The 22,922-nt window shown below is 45.7% G+C and overlaps 1 protein-coding gene across 2 annotated transcripts in view; it reads right to left on the reverse strand.

Moving 5' to 3' along the window:
* Positions 1-22,922, reverse strand: part of LOC128721147 (AT-rich interactive domain-containing protein 1B) — a 55,310-nt gene that overhangs the window by 13,007 nt on the left and 19,381 nt on the right. Inside the window, exon 2 of one of the 2 annotated variants that reach the window (XM_053814870.1) lies at positions 20,323-22,450. The exons of the other annotated variant lie outside the window; for it this stretch is intronic. Within the exon in view, the coding sequence (XP_053670845.1) occupies positions 20,323-21,598 (1,276 nt within the window). The 5' untranslated portion in view covers positions 21,599-22,450. The remainder of the gene's footprint in view (positions 1-20,322; positions 22,451-22,922) is intronic. 2 annotated transcript variants of the gene reach the window in all.

Here is a 22,922-nt window from a genome sequence, read left to right on the forward strand (position 1 = left end):
GTTTTTTTTTTCACATGAATAATTTACTAATGGCGCTATCGTCCACGCCGGGTGGAATGCATCACAACTGCACAACACTGCCGTAATCTTATCAAACATGGCAAATGAGAGTCACGTTGAGACATAAAAGCCAAAGGAAAAAAGCAAAAAAAAAACAACGCATTTAAATTACGTCCAAAGCCCTACGCGACGTGCTAGGGCGGCATTCCGGTTGTGTGTTAGAAACCTTTTTCTCAATTTTGAAAGTGCCCTTAAAAATCATCCATTAGCAAAACGCAAACGAAACATTAGCCACGGTGGCACCAGGGCGGTGCACTTCGACGTGAAACAAATAAATGGCGAACGTCTCGTCATGTGGAACGCCTCATACGAACGCACACAGCATCGTAGCGGCTCACGCATTTCGGAAACGAAAAACCCTCTTCCTTTCCTTCTCAGATGCGTGAAAGAAAAAAACATTAGATAATCAAGCGCCGCACACACGCACGCCGGGGTTGTTCATGGGAAAATCAACCGAAAGGAACAAACCCCGCTGTCCCAAAACAAAAAAAAACCTTCCATTGAACCACATAAATCTTGCCAAGGGCTCGCGGAGCCATCCATAACCGTGAAGGGGCCACGCATCGCCCAATCGCGGGTTTCTCAACGTGTGTGCGCGCGCGAGGGGCCCAAAAAAATGAGGGCCTTTCGGGTTTCGACCTTTTCCTCGAAAGGGTTTTTCTCGTCTCATCGCGCGGGCTCTTCACTTTCGCTAACGCGCGCACATTAGCAGCAGACGGCCGGCAGACCACCACCACAAGATCGATGGCCATCTGCGGGACAGCCTGTACCCTTTAAAAAACCCTCCTTTTCCCCTTCACCACGACTGACCTTTGTTTCGTGCCCTCCCTCTATCGTGTGGGGGGATGAGAAGACTGACATCCAAGAAGGAAACAACAGCGCAGCCGTGGGGTCAATTTAACGTCTCACAAAATATGGTATTAGAAAACTGTGGCCACACGAACGACTGTGAAAAGTGTTGGGTTTTTGATTGAGCACAACAACAACAACAAAAACATTCCCAAAATGGCTCCTTCCTCAATTTGCGTCCTCATGCTGCAGGAAGTGTATCGCGCGGATACACTTTAGATGCACAAAAACGATGACCCGCAATCGACTGTTTCCGGAAACGGAGCGGAAAGCACCTTGATCATATCCGCCCCCCAGGTGGAGATTTGAACCGCCGTGAGCCATTCGATCGTTTTGGCGGTAACTTCTACACAGGATTGGAAATAAAATCCATTCACTTGTACGGAAAGTGTTGCTGTTCGAAAAAAACGATGGCAAATACAATTTGTTTAGCCTATAAAATGGCGCATCATGGACCGCTGTTATTAAAATTATCCTCACACTTGTGATAGTTTTTAGCGGCATATGCTTATTTTTCACATTTCTATGGAGAGTTGCTGCATGTTAGCAATAAAATAAATCCCCTTTTATGTCACGAAAAAACGCAATGATAGACGTCAAACTTCAACACACACGTCACTTTTCCAATTGTTTATGCTTCAAAAAATGCAGTAGCTCAAAAGCAGCGCCTACCTAAATCCAGAAATTCCACACACGGCCTCCACACCGTGCTGATGCACTCGAAATCCATCATGCTTTGTCAGCAGCGGCTTTGTTTGTTTTTCACCGAGTTTTTTCCGCCACTAAACAACCACAAGAACGTACCCGACCCAGGGCAGGGGATCAATCGTGAATCGCAGCCCAACGATAACTGGCCGCATCTTGCCGGGTGCGTTTGGATCATCCGAAGAACCTCCAGTCGCCGGCGAAACCAGCGGGCACTGGAAACTGGAGCAAAACCACTGCCCCATCAAATCGGGAAAATCAAGATACGTCTACCCAACCCAAGGGGGGCTCTACAGACCCAACAGAGCTGGTACGAAATCAATTTAAGCTATTTTCCACCGGCTCGGACAACTGGTTTCGTTCGCGGAACGAAAGCGAACCTCGTTGGGCGGCCACGTTGGGAACCTGTTTCGATGGACCAACAGCCCCCAAAGCCGCCACCTGTTTCTTGGCTTGCTAATCGGAGACCGACGATCGACAGTTTTTCCATTGAAAGCCATTTCACTTGCCACGACCACTGACACTTTCTGCAGCGGGTACGGGAACGGGTCAACCGGTTCTATGATCGATGGGCCGGAAGATGCAAGAGTCAGATAGAGCGAAAGAGAGAGTGTGTGTTTGTGGTGAGAAGAAACCGGCTTCCGGTGAGTGGGAACCGGAATCGACCGGCAATTAGTCATAGCGAAGGGTAGGTTCCGCTGACTTCCGAAGGCAAAAGGTGTCGCTCGTTTTCACGGTTCTCAACAGTGTGTGAGTTGAATTTATTTCTCAACTCTACCGAAAAGGTCACAACAGCTGACGCGGGTGATCATGAGTGGTACCGTTAACTGAAAATCCACTCTTTGTGGTGCTTTAAGCGCAGCCGCCAAAGGAAAACTTTCGTGTAGAATGAAAGCCAAACGCCGAAAATTACCCCCAAAAAATTAGCCTCCCAAACTTACGAAGCGCCACTTTCCCGCCGATAAGACATCACATTCGCAAACGCGCCACAAGATGGCGATGGAAGTTTTCCACCGATAGCGCGTTTAATTGTAGGCAAATAATCAATCCAATCATCAATAATATCGCTTCCTTTCAGCTTTCTCTATCTCACTATTATTTAAAAACTTCATCTGCCTACCAAACCGCGCTGGGTAGAAAGTTGCCTCCGTGCATAAGCAAGGAAAGTAATATCTCGCCAATTTGCAATTGCATACGGCGGCATTAGATTGAAGCGATTGTGCCCACCGCGGGAGGGAGCGAGATAAGCCAGAGACGCGCGTACAGCAGCATGAAGATGTACTGGCGAGAAGGAAGGATTAAAAACCGAAAGTGTTCGTAAACCTGGCTCCGACTTCCGAGCGTACGAGTACGCTCGCATATGTGCCTTGGGGGTCGTGTGGACGTCAGCCACCTTCGATTTCCACCAGAAGAAAGTGCGCATTAACAAGCACGGAAGCACGGCATTCGTAGACGTACAGCAAACTGCGGGTGCGGCTAATGCCACTATCGCACCGTGGCCTTCGATTGGTGTTTGCGGGCTAATGAAGTGGGGCAGTTCGAGGCGTGCGAGGAGAACTCCGTCTGTAGGCGAAAGACACATCCGGTAGCAAGAGGCCAACGGTACGCGGTTCGAGGCATCGTAGGCATAAAACTAGGTGAACTTCTTTTTCGTTCCGACGAAGACAAACTCGAAGACAGTGGTTGTGGCTTCAGATGTGAAACCGGTTGAAGGAAGGAGTTCCTTCTTTGGACGCGAACGAGAAAAAGGAATCCATCAAAAGCAAAATCTCTTCTCGGGCAAGATCTATATGGAGGTGTCTCGTACCTGACAGCATGGTTCGTAATTGTGTGCAATCTAAACATGATACCTGACTGATCGTAGCGCCTCATTACCAAAGTTCGTAAACGTCTCTGATAACGTTACTCAGCGACCTTCGAGTCATCGCATATGTTGCTTACCTGAGGAAGAAAAAGAAAGATTATTAAAATGATGAAGATCATTGTTAGCAGAAGATCATAAGATCTTGAGGTTTAATAGAGTCACAAAAGCTCTTCAACCAGTACGAAAAGATTACTAAAAGCTATAAACATAGACATTAGACATAATAGACACTGGACCTCAGATGTTTGGGGTGTTGCGGATGGTTGATATGCGATTAATTTTACATCCATGTACAAAATCTCTTTTGAAATCGTCTTGTGACAAAAGGACACCACGGAAAGCGATCATTAGTTGGAAAAATCTGATCCATCGATTTCAGAAACCAACGCCACCATAAGATGCAGTTCACCCATGGAAGTGTGCCTCAAATTATCGCCTACGGCACCGGACACCCTCTTCTCCGTCCCTGACGAAGACAAACTCCAGGGATTCCGCCTTTTGACGCAAGGTCTTCTCTCTCTCACTCCCTTCTGCGTCCTTCCCGACACCTTAATAACTGACCACGGATCGTCGGTTCCCGCACCAGCCCCCCGGTCATCTTGGTAATCTGCGCGAGACTGCAATCATACATGCATGACTTTCACTTTCCGTTTCGACATGTCCAAACGCCGCCGGTCACGGATGGGAAGACTAAAAGGTCAAGCTGGGATGTCGGATGTCTCGCCGGCGTCGTTAATTTCAGCTCCAAAGCCGATTCGAGAGAGGCTCATCTTCGCAGGCCGGTTTGGCAACGACAACGGCCGCTGGCTGGGTTTAGGTGAGCTGAGCTTTGCGTCAGAGGACACCGAACTCCACACGGTTGTCTTTTTTTTCCTTCTTCTCACCAATCCAAATGAGTTCATGCCACATGGCAAAGGCAAGGCAAACGAGTACACTCTGCAGTAGTTGCATCCCGAGACGGAGCCATGAACTTAACATTAAACTGCGATTTCTCGGATGGACATGTTTACGAGCGTACACGCGTAGTGGACAAGCAATGAACGGCAATGGCAGTAACGTCACCCCACGGTATTAAGTAGGGAAATCCGCTTAAGAGGAGGAAAATTTCCCATTAGAAAGCGTACTAGGACATGGAACAACGAACAATGGCATGGCAATATAATGCAGCTATATGTGCACTTACAAATTTCTGATAAGCTGTGGTAATGTTAGAGACTGTTCTGAACCATTTTGCAGGTTATGTAATTTTCAGACATTTAATTTTGACAAAAACCAAGCAAAGAATTTGTAGCATCAATTACATGGTCTCATTTGGCCATTCATGGCGTGAAATGTTGGTGCTAATCATGATCACCATTATCAGTGAACATTGATCATGATCACCATTATCAGTATCGTTGATATTGTCTAATACGACATCCTATCAAGGTTTGCTATCGTGATCAAATCTATTGCATTGTGCATCTAACATCGATTTTCCATCCAATATTGGAGAAACCAATCAGGCGCGGTTGCACTAACAAAGTAGAGGAGAAGCAGCAACAGAACCCACTTTTCATTAGGACTTTACAGCAGGAATGAAACCACACAACAAGTCGATCGTTATCACACCTGCAGATAGCTCAGCGATGTATCAATTGGTAGAACGTCAATTTTGTTGAAATTCTATTCATGTTACGTCGAACCCAACTTCATTCACAAACAATCATGAAATTAAAGACAAAAAAAACCTTTTTCGTTTTGTTGTTGTTTTGGGATTTTCGTTTCGTTTCTATCAACGTTGGATTTCACTCTGCCAATTGATGTGGCAGATTGAATTTCACTCTTACTTTTTTTTGCACTTAAATCTGTCGCTTCCGTTCACTGCTAATAGTGCATAAACTAAGCGCGGAAAACCCCAAACGGAATATCATTCCTCCAGTCCGCTTCTGTCGGTTTCGTTTTGAGGTTAGATTCCTCGATCAAAAAAAAAACAGCAAATAAGTCACGAACGTTCGCTCGCCATCGATTTTCTTCGGTGGAACTGAAAAATTTGCAAAACGAGAGCACCAAACGGACGAGCTAAACAACGACAACAAAACACTATTTCACACCCCTTTCCATCCGGTTTCCGGTGGTTGAGAACGAAGCAGAAAGTGAATTCGGAGAGACAAAGCGCACTGGAGAGCGAGAAGAAGAGAACGAAAAACAATGGTAGTCTAATTGTGGCAGTTTTGTTGTTGTTGTTGAGTATTTCAATCACGGGCCGTTTTCGAGTCGAATAATGAGTACATTTTCACCGGATTTTGTGTGTGCTGGAAAACGCTCCATTGTTCTGCCCCACAACCACGGCGAGATTGGGAAGTGAAAAAACATGCGTACTATTTGCCATGAAGAGAAACAACGAAAAGCATAGGCCACGTGAAACAACACTGTGGAAAGTGTTCTAGCAGCTTTCACTTTTAATTTTCCCATCAGTGTAACTCGTTGATTTGTCAAAGCTTGTACAAAACAAAAATACACAATGCAATTAGCGATCTGAAAAAAAAGAAATCCATCTAAAAACGTGTAGAAACTTGAAAAATGGGAAAAATGGGAATGGATTCATTTTAAAATGGATTATCACTCATCATTCTTTACACAATGTATAGCTCTTCAATTGATTAATTTATGTGGGTTGGAATGATGTGTTTGGAGCGAAGAGAAGGACATTTCAGCCTCATTTTGATGCCCCTAAAATTTTCGAGCTATTGTATGTTTCACTTTCGAAAGCATCTGTTTTGGCCGTTGCAAATAAATGTACAGCAGCGGCGTCAGGAACATGTTAACAAAACGCTGTATGCAAGACGATACGACACCACGGCATAAAACACAGAAGAAGTGCCGACGAGCCTTAATTGTCCACGCGCAGCATACACAAAACAGGAGAAATAAAATGAAACTTTCCTTTTCGACTCCTTTGTCCCGTCGGTGACCGAAATCTGGTTTGCCGGCACCTACTAAAAAAACAACAGCTCTTCAACCCTCGTGGGTGACGGAAAAACGGGCCCTTAATGTTCCGTCATTTTGAATCGTGGTTTTTTTTTGTTCATTGTTGCATTGCGGGCTCACTCTCTCTCTCTCTCTCTCTCTCTCTCTCCCTTAGTCAGTGTTTTTCCTTTCATCCCGGCATCTAGCGGTGCGGCATTGTAGGTGCGATTATTATGCAAATGAGTCTCCCTTTTTCTTCCCTTAACAAAGAAAATCCGGCGCTGCATCGAAAAGAAATTCCTGTTCGTCCAGCTCCTACCGGAACGTTGCACACATAATGAGCAAGATCCCTTTGATTCGTTTATCGAGATGAACATATTTTTCCCCCGCGATCGTTTACAACCGACAGCGGAAAGCACACAAGCGATGTTGCACATTTCCATGCGGCAGCCAAAAGGCGCCGGGTTGTAAAATGAGGCACTCCACAAAAAAAAGAAGAGTGTCGAGAGTATCAAATTGTCGTCTTTTAGGCTCGGGATGCCAACAAGCAGCCGCCTGATGAACTGACGGTAAAAGCTTCTCCGATTGCAATGGCGCACAATGGAACCCATCGCCTCGTACGACTTCGTAAATCGATGCGCACTGATCAAAACACCGAGAAGCCGGGGAAGCCTTTCTTTTGCATCCCGACGCCTCGTCGAAAGGATTCTTTCTTGCCGTAGATAGGAGGCAGAGGTGAATACGAAGCCGGTATCGGGTTACTCACTATTACATGCATTATGTGCCCCGTAACACGTTCTTTGGGCAGGCGAAATACGGCAACGAGCCGCTGGTAAGGGGAGCAGGGAAGTATCCATTTCGTGAGGATCATTTCTGAGACTTCATGATGGACGTCAAAAGGGTCTTGGGTTCCTTTCTAAACAGAAGCGTTTGTTTGGTGGCGATCGGCTCGATTTCAAGAGTGTTCGAGTTTTTTTTTCTTCACATTCTGATTCTGATACATTTTTTGAGCAATGTTCTATTATTAGAACACACTCAATTAACAAGCAACTGACAAGTGGATCAAGTGAGATCTGGTAAACCCTAAAAGCAAGCCATCTGGCATGCCATTGTTGCTGATATCTTACATCAGTACAACCGATCTATAATACTGACGCGACGGAATGTCAAAGTTGGATGGGTTTTTGGAACATAAGCTCCACCGCGGTGATCAGTTGAATCCATTTCAAAATCGTATCTTGAGCGTGTAAAGCACTCACAAGATAACGCATCGCATCACCCGTAAGCGCTGGTAAAGTGTTTCATGGAGGCGTGAACGAAACCTTACCATTTTGGTGATGGGTTTTTGGAACGACAAGCACAAGGTTTTACCTAATTTTGGCAACCGCACTCCGTGTCGTGTGTTGCCTTCAGCAATGCGCATCGCATTAATTGATATGTTTCCATAACATAACAACCGCGACGGCTGTGTAACACTAATGTTTCGATTTTTCCTGCACTCTCAACATCTCTGCGCCATGCGAGATGACATCGATCAACGGCGGGCTATGGTGGTTATGTCATCAACGGAATGAAGTTGTTTAAAGGTCTGCAAAGTCGAACGCGAATCCGCCCGGCCTTTCCGACCTTCGGATGACAGATCGAGCCTATTAAATCTTGTCATCGAAGTACCGAAAACCGCACGTGCGTGCGCAAAGTTGTGTGCAACGTTCCGTAACCAATTAAAGAGCCCCATGGTGATGATTTCCACAGGTGTTGCCATGGTGTTATGGGGTGGTGCTCTGGCACGTACGCTTATCAAATTGATGTTGCCAAAGCAACGTGACGATATGCTATTTAAGATATAAAAAACCTGCAATTATGTTAGCCATTGACACCCTCTAATTTGGTCAACATTTTTGAGAGTTTTTCTAAATAACGATCAAACCACGTCACCCTATTAGTTGGATTGGATATAAAACAAAGACAAAAAGGTTGAGGACTCTATATGTCATTTTGATGAGAATATACGAAACGAATAACAACTCATTAAATGGGCTAACTTGTTTCTCCAATAGCTGGAGCGGTATCACGATTTTGTTTCACTAATCGAGCACTATTGGCGCAGAAGATTCTTGCGACGTTTACTCGAACAATTTCCGGTTGTTACCGTCGTGTTAGCGTGACACTCGACCACCTTTGCTCCAGGAAGCCGCTAGATTATTTATTTGCGAGATGTGCTGTTTCCACGAGGTACTTTAACGAGTTTACCAGTGCTCGTTATCATAATCATTATCCGGCGGCATAATGCTGGCGTTCCACCGTCGACGCTAGTGAGATTGGCGGCATGCAAGGTGATGGCACCCCAATCATCGTGTCAATGTGCAAGAAGCATCATGTTTGCCATGCGGTGGCATCGCAGTATGACCTATACCACGCCAACAATGGCCACATTCACCGTGACAGGCGACGGAAGGAAAAATCTTAATTTAAAATTCACCCGCGCAGCACTACGCTTGCTCGTCGTTCGGGTAAGATTTGGTCTTTCCCTTTACATGACATTAAGATTTGTATAAAGACACCACTGGAAGCGGCGTGCCATAGAGGATTGGAGCGCTTGTTTCCCATAGAAAACGAGACCGTGATCGCTGCACGGCGTGACACCAATAAATTTATCTCATCCCGCAGCATATACCGGCATCTTTGTAATCAGTTCGAATGTTGCACTTTCATGCATGTGCAATTTAGGCAGAGGTTTTGCCGTAGTTACAGGAAAGGAATGTAACGAAAAAGGCACACAGGCTCTGTAGCTCTGGTGGGAGAGCAACGTGAATTGGCTTTCATGAGAAAGATTCAACACACGAAATGAATTTACTCAGTACCTATAGAAATGAACGGCCTAAGGTCACGGTGAACTGATTCACTCTTCAAGTGCAACTCAATTATTGTTTCTCAAGCATCTAATAGAGACGTTATTTAAAAAAGAGTAGTCAATAAAATAAACATAACGTATAGTTTAAAAAAACCCATTTTATGTATGTGTCAACGTATCATGTCACGATAAAGGTATTCTATTTACATTAATTTTAATCGACCAATACCACAGTGTGCAGTGTGTGTTTGACAAAGCATTAACAATGCCGTTTCCGTTGGGATGGAATTAAAAACAAAATGGCCAGCATACTAGCGAACGAAACAATGCAATGGAATCAATCTCAAATTCCACCCTCTAGACCAAAAGCATAAAAGAATGCTACGGTGCTATGTGCGTTGGAATAACAATCAACAGATGGTTGCACGAAAGTGGCCGCTATGTTCCGAAATCATCCCAATGCTAAAAATGACCTCACTCCCCCACCAGGCCGAGGTATTCCCCAAGAAAAAAACATCCACAATTAAAATTCACGCGAACCAGCATAAAAACAATGTCCGCTGTGTTTTGGTGTTGAACCTGCCCAGATCTCCGGTAGAGCGGTGGTGTCGATATGATGAAACAATTCCGGCATCGCGTACTCACACTCCTTTCGAGCCGTTTTTTTTCTCGCTTTTGTGCTCCGCTGCCATTTGATGCAGTATGATGTAGAGGAACTAACGGACCCCGCCGTTGTTTTGGCAAACCGCAAATGCGAAGCTAAACCGCCGGCCTTCCAAAAACCCTCGCTTCGGCCAGCGACAGGGCGACAAATTTACACCACCATTTCGCAGCAGCCGGGATATGTCGAAAGAGAAAATTGGGACCAGCATTTTCCCGCCCCGCCATAATTCGACGCGATGTGGAATCGAATATTGGAGATTAATTTGGTGTAGCACTGAGCACTGCGAAACCGGATCGGATGCAGAAAATTATTGCTTTTTTTTGTTGCAACTCCCACTTGGTCGCTTTTAGGAGGTTGGCCAATAAGGTTCACCATTGAGGCACTGTTTTTCTGAAGAATATAATTAAATAACGGCGGCTTCGTAGCCTTAGAATATCGGGATAATGTAAATTTTGAAAAAAATCATTAGCCAATTATAAAAAAAATAAAAGTATTAAAAATAACAAGCCATACTTTGTACAAGATATTTTGAGGTTTGGGCTGTAATATGTAAGTAATTGCTATAGCTTCCAAAGAAGATTCTCATATTTACTATGCCAAAATTTGTGTGTGATAAAGCCAGGTGGTCAGAAAAATGTAAGCAGCTATGGGAGAAGAATTCATCTGCTTCATTTACATCGCCTTAAAAGCTACAGTCAAAATTATCTCATTAAAAAACGTGTTAAACGTATGCATTCATTAGCAACTTATCGAATATTCCGTGAGACTTCAAAACAAAACAAAAATAAACGACAGCATATTTTGCTCGATGCTCAAGCAAATATGGTCATGCATTATCCGTTCCACGTACCTAGTGCCGTGGCATCGTCCGAGGTCACCCATAGCTGTGTCACGAAAGCCAACTTCCTGATGAGGACAACAGCGCCAGTATGACTCATCACCTTGGCCACGATGAAGACGCCAACCACGAGGACGAAATGATGCTCGACAAGACGTGAAGCAAAGAACATCGCTCGTACGTGATACCTTGGCGAACCGGAGCCAACAGTGGTCGACATTGAACCCGCACTCTGACGAACGTACGGTCACAGCTAGCGGGTGTTGGTGTGCACCTTGACAACATGCGCATGGACGAGAGCACCATGCTTACATTAACACACGACCGCGTGTACATGAAGGCACGCACTGCACCTCGGACCAAGTCAAGTAACAGAACGAAGAAGGCCACCACCAGAAGGCGTGCGAGGTGTCACTGCAACGAGCTGCCGGGGCAAATCGGACGATAAAATTCTTCTCCGAGGCCAAAGGAAGAGTGACCTCACGGGTGCATCGTATGTTGCGCACGTACGTGCAACAAAAGCCGTGCACGAACCACATCCTTCACCCGACGTCAAAGAGACATGGAAATGCAGATGTTAGTGCGGACGTCGACTTGTGGGGCAGCTGGCAAAGAAACCGGGAAGTACGAAAGGCAATAACCCCGAAATTATCGTCTCACGATGTCTGAAAACCCCCTAGAGGTTGGTTTTTAAATATCAGCTTACTCGTGGGATGGGGATTGCCAAGGAAAAACTTTTTAAGGCAAAATCCCATTGATAAGGAATTATTCTCATCCATCTCCCATGTGGAAATTATTCTCATACTTGAAATAAACCTTCTCAATTGTTGTCAAGTCCTCGATAAACTTTCAACACCGTGTCAAGTCGTGTCGTGTCAGGAAAATCCCTACAATCGAACATCATTTGGCACGGAAAACTTGTCAATCGTTCCATCTCTGCTGCGGGCAGTGTCAAATCTCTCCTCATCTTCACTTTCACCGCTAATAAACATGCGTATTTAAACGGTTGCTGCGACTTCCCCATAATTATGCGCGAGCCCTGAAAGAGGAAGCGAGAGACCTGCGCCACATGTTATGGTGTACCGGTTTGTGGTTCTTTTCTCGGTGAGTTTTTTTTCTACTTTCGACTTTATCGCCATTGCTCGACGCCGGGGTGCATCAACTTTCTCAATCGATGACCGGTGGGCGATCTTTCGTCACGAAAGAGAGCTTCTCGATTGCCCGTTTCACTAGCTATTACACAGGGAGAGAGAGAGAGAGTGAAAGAGAAATATAAAGCCAAACCTTCCACCGACTCTCGATCGATCGGTACTCGCCACTGGAATCGTTCGATCGGAAAAGTTCACCACAATTAGCCAACCGATCGGGGAGTGATGGCTACCGTAAGGTGGTCCCCAACGGACGGACGGACGGACGGACAGGCGCTTGTGGTGAGCAATTTTGCTGGCGATTTAATTTCGGACCCGTGGACGAGAGGCACGAGAGCGACGAAACCGGGAGAGAGGGGCCGATCTTTTTTCCCAGTGCACTTACCTAAAGGAGAGGAAGAGAAGCGAGAAAAAAGAAAAAAGCACACACGCATGGTTAGTAATGGAGTCTTCATTATAAGGGAAAATTGCTTAAAAAGGGTATGGCATTATGTTTTTAAGGGGGCCCCCACCAATTTCAACCCACCGGTGGGTGGGTGGGTGTGAGGAGTAGAAAAAGACGACGAAGAAACATCCCCACACGCGATCGATGGCACGGGACCTGCCTGGGCTTTAAAGTTCGTTGATTTTTATTACTTTTCGACATCGACTATCGAACCCATTCGTTTGACTAATTAAGTTTTAACATCAAGCAAAACCTGCCGCGAGAGATGCTTTATTTCACCGCGGATGATAAGCGACCAGAGCGCGAAAGAAGAAGAAGAAGAAGAAGAAGAAGAAGAAGGAGATAAGCAAAGAAAATAACCAACAAGCATATGCCATTGGATGGTTTAAGCCCTTTCCCTGATATCGGGGCACTTTCGGAAGGTTGAAAAAATTGCCGAAATTGTTACCATAAAAAAAGATATCCTAGAGAAAGCCGGCCGGGAATGAGAGGGGATTTGTTGATAGTGGAGATGGTGTTTTCGTGATGCGGAGTTAAATAACAACAGCTCGTTATATCTACCCTCGCATCGCTTCGCTTATGAAAATGAAGAAAATGAAGATTAATCGCACGAGCGTGTTTTTAACGAGACCAAACCACAATACGTGTTTGAGTCGTGTTTTAACAATAAACAAGTTTGTAACAAGACGCTACACAGCAATCAACACGTTAAACATTTATCCGGCTAAACTTTAAATGCAAAATATGCGCACACTACGAACAGTAGCAGAACCCATCTTAAAAGCAACCACATTCAGGGAAAAAGAGGAACGAAATATGAATTAAATTTCAGCTCATCCACCCGTCTCTTGTATAATAGCTGCACCAGCTGCAATTAGTCTAATTAAATTTTTAAGTCAACTTTTCTCTTCGCTTCCTTTGTGTCGCGATTCGTCCGATGTCACAATTATTACGTAAAGCAGGCCACCCGTGCCATTTTCGACGTATGAAAAAAAACCCCGTAAGCACAGAAAATGCCACATCCCGAAAGTCGCCTCCCGCGTGCGGATGCTTTTGCACCCGAATCAAGAGGGTTGGCGAGGTGAAGACAAAAAGAAAACTACTGCATTTAGTGCAGTTGGTGACCTGAGGGGTTTTGCCTTTTTAATTTACGATCGCGAGCGATTTCCACCATTGCATGCAAATATACCCGTACGAAAGCGTGCTTGACAGGCCACGTTTTACATGCGTCATTGTCGAACTGAATACAGTCATTACACGTCCGGTGTGCAGGGAAAATTAAAATGCACACGGATTTTGCATCGCGACAACGTTACGACGACAGCAAAATGCATATGCGGGTAAAAAATACGATCCAAAAAAAGTGCAGTAAATCGGAAACATTAGGCATGGGAAGGTTGGTAAAATCGTCCCTAAAACCTCACCAGAAAGGCACCATCATTTATCGTCCTCAAGTCACCAGTTGTTTTGCTGCTGCAGTTGAAATCGAATAGATTAAATACAACAAAAAAAAAACTCTGCAGTCTAGTTTGACCTGCAGTTCGATTCGTACGTCCAAAGTCAGGATGACGACGTGTTGAATTTTGGTTTACATTTCTCGCCACCTCGAGGCAGGTGAAGCAGAGGGTAAAACCGCATATTTCCCTCACGGAAAACGGTGCGATGTGTGGAACAACTGTGAACTTCCTCGATACGCTACTAACAACATTCACATTGAGTGACATGTTGCTAGTGTGGATGTGGTGAAGTTACAATCGTGATTTAAATTTACGTCCGGTGAGGTCAGATGGGGCAACGAGCTTGCTCGATCCTCGAAAACGTCGCGATAAATCTTTTTTCCCAGTTGCTGATCGTTCACAGCGGACCATTGGACACCGCTGCCGACAGGAATCAGCTAAATTGGGCATGAATTATGGATTTTAAATTGAGCTGCTCTCGTTATTTACAAACAACACGTGCGGTGTTAGAAATCTCCCCATGTGCAGGGAAAAATCTTTCGTGTGGAGCTTTAAATGATTCTCCTTTTAACTTTACGAAGCAAAATACGAACAGAACAACTTTTTTACACATTTTTAACTGCAAACGATCGAACCTGTCTGGGTCAGCATAAAAGAAAAACAAACTCCCGCCATTCGACAGCTACCAGCGGTTTCATATTGACAGAAAACATAACCCAACTCACGCCCGTTGTCATTTCGTCATGCCGGCGCGGTTCGTTTACAGGAAAAACCCCGCAACAAAACCTAAACATAACAACTCTCATCGGCGCGCTGTGTACGGCTTGCCGTTCCGTTCCCGTTAGTGAAGATGATCAACAAATTTGTTTAAGCCAAAAAGCATCATCCATGAACATCAGCCATTTGCATGACGACGACGACGACGACGACGATGACGGAAGACGTAGCGTCGAGCTGTGGTTAGGGGGCACGAGCAATAAAAAAGTGAACGTATTTCCGTTCCTTCGTTTTGACGCGGGTGATGAAAAGCGCGATGAGGAACGATCATGATCGCGTGATGTTGCCGACGAAGGAAGCAAGGGTTTTTTTCTTTTTCGCCGTTTTTTTTTGTGCCTCTCCAGTTCATGTGAAATGTTTTATTTTCTGCCCGACAAGAGACAGACTTAAGTGGAAGTGCACATGTTTTTTAGGGGTTTTGCTGTTTTATTTCAGCGTTGCTCTAAATCTGTCGATGATCGTTACACCACTCAACGTATGTTAAACGTCGCACATGGTAACTGAGAATTTCTGAGAAATTCACAAATTACAAATATCGAATTACGATGCTCATTGCGTGTAATTGCGTTACTCATGAGCAAATTTTATGGAAACTTTCGGTGTAACTTTGAAACAACAGCACCGTGTGATGGAGCTGACATGTTTTCCCGCAAAAAGAAAAACAAAAAAAAACGTAAAACATTAATAAAAAAAAAACAAACCAATGTGAATCGAAATCGTTTCGGTGGAAATACAACACAAAACGTGCTTTTCGTTAGTGGCACGAAAGCACGCACGGACACATGATCGTTCACAGTTGATGCAGAACAACGTTTCCAAACGCACCAAACGTTTCCGACACCTTGGCACGAAATCCGTGCAAACCGAACAAAAACGGAAGCAAAACCATTACACTAATCCTGATTTTACCCTCTGGTTGTTTGAATCTTTTTTTACCGACACAAAAAAAATCACACACGACCAGCTTATAAACACAGCAATCGAGAGCTGTCAATCTGGTTGCGTTTGGTGTGGTTACATTTTTCTTCACCCCACCGGCGACCGGCGAAACATAAGCCACCCCCCCGCAAATATGCTCCACACCCACAAAAAACATTCCAATGCAACGCCGACACCGTCAAACGTGAACGTGCGCTATTGACTAGGGGTCCTCTCGTATTTTTTACCGTTCGTGCTTTTGGGGAGAGAGAAAAAGAGCAAAACCTCGAGCACTAATTCGAACGAATGCGTGCAAGAATTTCACGCACATTCACGGTCGAAAATTCCATTCGAAATCGTTTCCATGCTCCACTGCACGGAACATTCATCGTGGAAGGGCTGCCGAAGAGGGCGGATTCGAAATAAAATAAATGAAGGACTTCGCGGTTGACAGGCGGGTTTGCGCCGAACAAAGAGTACGAGAGCGAGACGGGCAGAGCAAAAAAGCAAGAGGGAATGAGATTAAAAATAACATCACCAAAGAATTTATGCCCTTTTAAAAGGAACGGAAAACGGAAGCACATAAATTTTGGTCGCCAGTGTCGCCAGCACGGCACACCAGAGACGGGTGAATCATCATAATCTTTGTGCAGGCACGCGGGAAGAAAGGACGATGACTAAGAAGGTCATAATTTATGAATCGCTTCGCGCAGGGTGGGGTGATAAATCGAAACGATTCGAGAAACATTACGACAGGCAATCTCAGGACACGCCAGATGGAGGAGGTGCGAGAAAAGGCTTCCCTGAGCCATTCGATCGGATCCAATGGATCTTAAAATAGTGACCGAAAATGGACCGGTGAGCTCACAGATGGCACACAGGCAGAGCCCATTTCGAGGACACACAACCTCTGCGAACTGTACAATGTTACAAATCTCAACCATCTTTGAACTGCCGTCGTCAAATCGTCCTTATGGTAAAGGTCTCTATCACGTAGGGTTTTACTAAATCCCTACCGCCTGGATTCCGTTATCACAGCGCCTCGTAAAAAAATCATATAGTCCATCAACAACCCGGGCCGGATGTGCGAGGAAATTGCGAAAACGCGATTCCACTGAAGGAAGCTACAAAACGCTCATCCTCTACTGCTGGGTGTAGGAGCGATTTGGTAAAAAATAACTATAAATCAGTAGCAGCAGCAACAACAGTAGCAAAACAAAAACCCAAATCCCTTCGAATTGAACGACCGGTGAGCGGGTGCGAATGGTTGAAAGGGTTGAGGAAAATCAACAATCCATCTGCATGGCGTCAACATAAACCATCCGCCTTGGCTGACTGAGGCTGAATAGTTGCGAAGGCTTCTCGAATGAGTGATTCTGTGCGTCTTGAAGACCACCGTGAGTTCTGAGGCAATGCGAAGGAAAGTAAACGCTTGAAAGATTCAAGAAAAAAAAACACAACATCTTCACCTTCGGACAGAGACCGGAGCCCTTAAAACAGCCCGACCAGAGAACCTTAGGCAATTCCATTGAGGTGGTAGTTGGGGAGTCAAAAAAAAGCACACGTATTCACATCCAACCAAATTATGCACGAGATGCGATCCAAAGCCGTCCCGATAGGAAGGAGCCGGGCACACAGAGCCACCCTTCTCGCTTTGCATTGCAAATCATCATCTCCAGCAGGCACGACGCAGAAACTAACGTATTTAAATACGTAACTAAGCGTGAAGAATGGGACGCACCCGTATCAAGTGCGACAGGTCTTCTCGCAACCGGACGGTAGGCTTCTTCATCCGAGAACTTCAGAGGTTTCAGAACATCGCACGGCGGGTTCTTGGGAAGGCGTGATGTTGGGTGATTGGCGCAAAATAAGAATCGCATATTCAACGCGCGAATAATTGATGTGGGTATGTGTGCGGTGTTGCTTCCAGCTCAAGCCGACCGGGCCAAGGTGAGCATTATTTTTGGCTGCTGTGAGAAAGACTTTTATAACGCGAAATGCTCGCAAGCTTTAGAGGGAAGCTTTTTCAGGGGCATGTTTGATTTTTTTTTGGGGTGGTTCCTTTTTGAATATTTTATACTTTTTGTTTAATTAAAAATTTACCAACCAAAAGTCCGCTACAAGGGATTTTGTGTACACTTATTCGCATTTCGCAACAATCACGCGTACAAAATGTAAACACCAGATACCTTTAGCAGTTTTTTTACGAAACAATATAGCAACTCGCGATACTCACAACTGGGAATTAGTGGCGGAAAATAATATTTACTCTGGCAGGTATTTTTTAGCACAACTTGAGCCAGATAATTCTGCAGGAAATAAATGCCTGGATTTGTTTTTCATGACTCGAATTCCTTTACGATATAGGTTAATCATCTAGGGCCTCGACCGTTATAAGAGCACTTATTATCGCATCTCACATGTGCATGAATTGTTGGACAATTTATCAACGCGAAACGTCCGGTACACCCGGAAGATGTAGCAAAAATGGTTTCGAAATAACAATTACCCCAACGAAACACACGCGGAACAAACCCTCCTGCCCTTACCAACGGGGTTTGCCGTTTCAGCATTCAAACACCTCAAAAGCAATAGGCTACACGTGGAGTGACTCAAACATCCGGCACGTGTTTCGTGCACGATTCATTCCACTTACCGATCGGAAATTTCGATTCCATCTTAATTCACCCAATTGTCATGAGCTCAATACCAGCTTTGTGGCTGCTATTTTTTTGCTGCTTCTTAACCAAAACACAAGAGGGAAGAAGAGAGATGTTTCGTTTCTCCTATTAGCCTCACCGTGCGTAAATTAAGAACGCGTGCCGCCACCAGTTTGCTCTAGTTTCAGTGGGTTAGCGTGAACCAGGGAACCGGACGGACTCCGTGGCACAATTGGACCGGGAAGAGAGCGGTTCCTTCACGGTGAAAAGTTTCCCCTAAAAGGGCGGTGTGTGTTTGTGTGTAAACGAAGGTGTACTTCACAAACAGATCAACCATTGGATTTGGAACGGGGGGTCGTAGTGTTTTCTTTCGATCCTCGTTCTTCAAGAAAAAAAATGAAATGAAATTCAAGATTGATTTTCTTTTAGCAGAGAGCTTAAAAGGATTGAAAGCATTCTAATTTCGAGCACGCTCGACGGTGGCTTTCATTGATGTGAATTGAATTACTTCGCTTCAAAATCACAAAACTCAAAGGCCTCAAAGTAATCTCCTTTGCGGCGCATTGAACGAAGTATTCTCCCTTCTCCTCAAAAGCTTCGTGTTTGATTGAGATATGAATTTGTGGCTTTTGATCTCGAGACTTTTTATTCACGCAAACAATCGTATCATCAAACGAAGCAGAATAAAGTATCGTTAACATCGAAGCAACCCTTGAGCTCGCAGTCTATGATGATGTTTGATTTATTCTAGCCCTGTGACCAGCTTTTTCTCTCTGCGACGGATCTCTTAATCCATTTTCCGAGTCGCGATGGGAATAAAGGTCAATGGGACTGAGAGCAATGAGCGAGGGTTATCTGAACAAAGTTCCTTACGTCCAGATAACGATCCCCAAACAACGAACTTGCCAGATGAAACCAAAAAAACAACAAACTACCCTCCAAAAAACCAACTACCCTCTTCCCTCAATAAAACCAACACCGATCTCAAGACCCGCCGTTCCATTTCTACCCACCCAAATGTTCCCAAAAAAACGAATGATGGTCTGCGATATAAATTATGCACATAAAAGCCAAACGCGGTACAGAACACGCAACTTGTGACGCAAATAAAACCACCAATAAAAAAAGAAGTACGTAAGGAGAAAGCTTCCAAAGAGGTCGTGCCTGAGAGGCCCTTGCAGCGATGACACCCTATTCATAACCACCCAGAGATCAGTGAAACAAACACACTGACAAAATGCCCCAAAGAACCACAATTCGGCATAACTCAGGTACGAGATCCACAAGCAACTCAAAGTAGTCTCAAGACGGGAAGATGTTCAACAAAAACGGCCGGCACGCAGGTGTGTGAAATTTTCCGCCAGATGGCGTGGGTGCGCGAGACGTTTATTCTATTGTTTCGTGTCACTTCCCCACGTGTACAGCATGCCGCCGTTGGGAATCGGAACGTGAGCTGCACACGCGAACCAAATGCACACGATGGTACGCGTGGATCACATTTTTCCAGGTCGAAAGCGCAAGAGACGTTAACCTATTCTTGGTGTTCACACAGCGACTCGGTTTTGCTCCCGGGTGATCCCTTGATATGACCTTTAACTGGCACAAGCTTGTGGAGGGAGCGGGAAAGATTGCTCAAAAAAAGGGCCAAATACGGGCACGCACGCACCAAACAAAACACTACTGGAAAATGCAAAACAGTGGAAATAAAAAAAACCCGTGCCTCAAGCCGATAATGAAAGCGCATACATGAAACGAAACACGCTAAAGCCTTAAAAAGCGCACAAACGCAGGCGTGGATTAAAACACTAAAAAAAGCGTGTGCAGACAATGGTACACTGGTTAACGTGGACAAACTTTTAATCGCAATTTAAAACCCGCGTGAGCTTGACGAACTTTTAATCGCAAAAAAACACACGAGAGAAAAACACACCCCCTGTAAATAATGTCAGCCCAAAGCACCACAAAATGCATTTCTTTTTCATGTTCTCTCTCTCTCTCTTTGATAGTTAGCTGCCCGACTCGTGGTTCTATCACACAAACAACTGTCCAAAGAAAGCGAGAACCTCCTGAAACCCCCATTTCCCATTGTCGGTAATGCTTAAAGTGTCACTATCCCTCCCATGAGAGACCTACTGACCAAGATTCGATGGCGCTGACGTTGAAGGTGGTGGTGATGGCGATGGCTGCGTCGGTGTAGTTGATGTTGCTGGTGCAGGTGTCGTTGGAGGTGACGATTTAGACACCGACGGAGGTGTTGCTGGCACAGACGTACCACCACGAGGTGACGTTTGAGTGGCCATCACCTGCTGCACATCGGACGCCACCGGTGGTGGAGGTGAATTAGAGGATGAATTAGCACCGGAAGCAGGTGGAGAACCGGCCGCAGATGAGGAGCGTGATGACGAGAATGGCGATGAGAGTGACGAGATGGACGATGAGGAGTGAACTGGCCGTGGTTGGGATAGTCCTTTAGCCGGTTGCAGCAATTGAGGTGATGCCGTACCAGCTCTGTAGGAGGTAGACGTTGTGGTTGAACTTCCTGACACCAGACAGGAAGTTGACTTGGCCCAACCCGGCACGGCTGCTGGTGGAGTTCCCAGCAGGGCTCGGTGTTGCTGGTGGAAGAGGCTGTTCTGGTAGAGATGTTGTTGCTGCTGCTGTGATGACGGTGGCGGTGACAACGACGTTTGTTCGTGTGGAGGTGTTGCCGCCATCGTACCACTGATCAGTGAAGGTGAACTCAACACCGAGGTCGACAGGGATGGACGTAACCGGTTGTACAGGTACTGCTGGTAGTGGGTTTGGTACGGCAACGGTAAGGGTGGTGAACCACCCTCACCGGAAGTGGCCGCTGCAGCGTTCTGCTGATAGTACTGCTGGTGCAGCACAGAGGATGTCTTTGGTTTTTTGCTGTTGTACACGATGAACTTGTGATTGAGCATACTCTTCCCGTGACCGGTACCGTTCTGTGAACCACCCCCACTCGATCGGTGCGTGTTTAGGAACGAGATAGTGAATTTGTCCCTCGATTTACGACCCGCTTCAGTATCCCCGATCGTGTCTTCTCTTTCACCGGACCCAGGGCCTGTGGGCAACGTGCCATTCTTCACGCCAATAAACCCTGGCCCTTCATCGGATTGATACCGACGGTGGTTGAAATTGCGGTAGTTTTTGTGGTTGTTGTTCGAATCCCTAGCACTTGTCCCATCAACGGTGTCCGGAGAAGCGGTGCCATTTCTCGTCACGTTTTCCGGAAGTGGCAACGAAGCCTCCCCGATGGCAGTGTTGCCAAGGGTGGCAGATTGCTGTTGCTGTTGTTGCTGCTGCTGTTGCTGAAGTCTTGCCGCACCACCTGGACCACCATTCGATTGGATGAAAACACCGTCACCGGTGATTTTAATCGTCGTCACCATTTTCCTCCCACCACAGGCGCGAATACGGTGAAAAACTACTACAAGGCGTAAATGTGTGAGGCTTTTCCTTTCCTAGTTGACAGCACAGTGACAGTTCAGACGTCAAACAGTACTCATGTACTCGAACACATCGAAGTAAACATGGGAAGATCAACGAAACTGCGCTTTTTGATCAGCATGCAGCAAGTCGCTCTTGTTATGAGCGTTTATACATTACAACTACACGGTTTCGGAACGCCTCATCACTCAGATATCAAACACGGGTTCTTAACATTGAACCCTCCTGTACCGAGATGTTGCGCTTCTTTTTTGTTGACCACTTAACCCACGTGCCACGGGGTTTTGACGGCACGCGCTTTACGACGACACACTCGCTTTTTTTTACACAGCCGACACTTTCCGCAACTTTCGTGCGAGTTGTTGACACTTTGCCTTCACCTTCACCACCGGTTGGCAGGTGCCTAGTTTTCCGCGCGTTTGCTTCGTCGTTTGTTTTCCCGCTCGTTTTTTTTTGGCATCATCGAAGGCACCGCCCCACATCCACACACATAACTCCCTCCTCCTCCCGCGTTGGGAGAAAGGGCACGGACGGTGAACGAGCGCACGAGCACAACACTAAGCAAGGGCAAAAAGCACTAGTGATCGAGAGCCAAAGCGGACCAAGCGCTTTCGTTTTCGCGTTGTTTTGGCTTCGTTGTTTTTTTTTTCTTCTTTCTTTCTTTCTTCACTCCGGCCGCGCTGTTAATTACACTTTTACACCGCTGTTTTACATCCCACCCATGGTCGGGCTACACAGACACGTCGGGCGTGTCGCTCTGCGTGGAAGGAAGGATGTAGCATCAATGTCAGGCACTGGGAGCGAGGGTAATCACATTATTAGTAACAATCATCGAACATGGTGCGTTGGAGCGATGAAAGAGGGCGCGAATACACTTCCCATAAGTCTGTAAGAGGGCATGAACGCGAACGCGAGGAAGTTCAAATGAAGGTTTAGGATGCAAACTGGCAAACTAAGAAAAAGTCTCTTTTAAACCTCCCGAAAAGTTCATCGTTTATTTTAGCTTTATTTGTGCTTCTCTTCCCACCGGTATCGATTTCATGTCACACATAAAATGACCACAGCTCATAACGGCAAGGAGTTTCCCACTTCCGGGGAGAGAGCAATAGAGTTCACATGAGTTGGTCATTTTCCTTCATGAAGCTTCACATTCTCGCGATTGGTGGTCGAGTTCTTTTGTGAACGCGTGTGAAACCATAGCATGGTTACTCATATGGAAATTCGCCAGAAAATGGCCCTGACTCAACACCAATTTGACGAAAAGGT

This window comes from Anopheles nili, chromosome 2 (assembly GCF_943737925.1).
Source record: "Anopheles nili chromosome 2, idAnoNiliSN_F5_01, whole genome shotgun sequence".
NCBI lineage: Eukaryota > Metazoa > Arthropoda > Insecta > Diptera > Culicidae > Anopheles > Anopheles nili.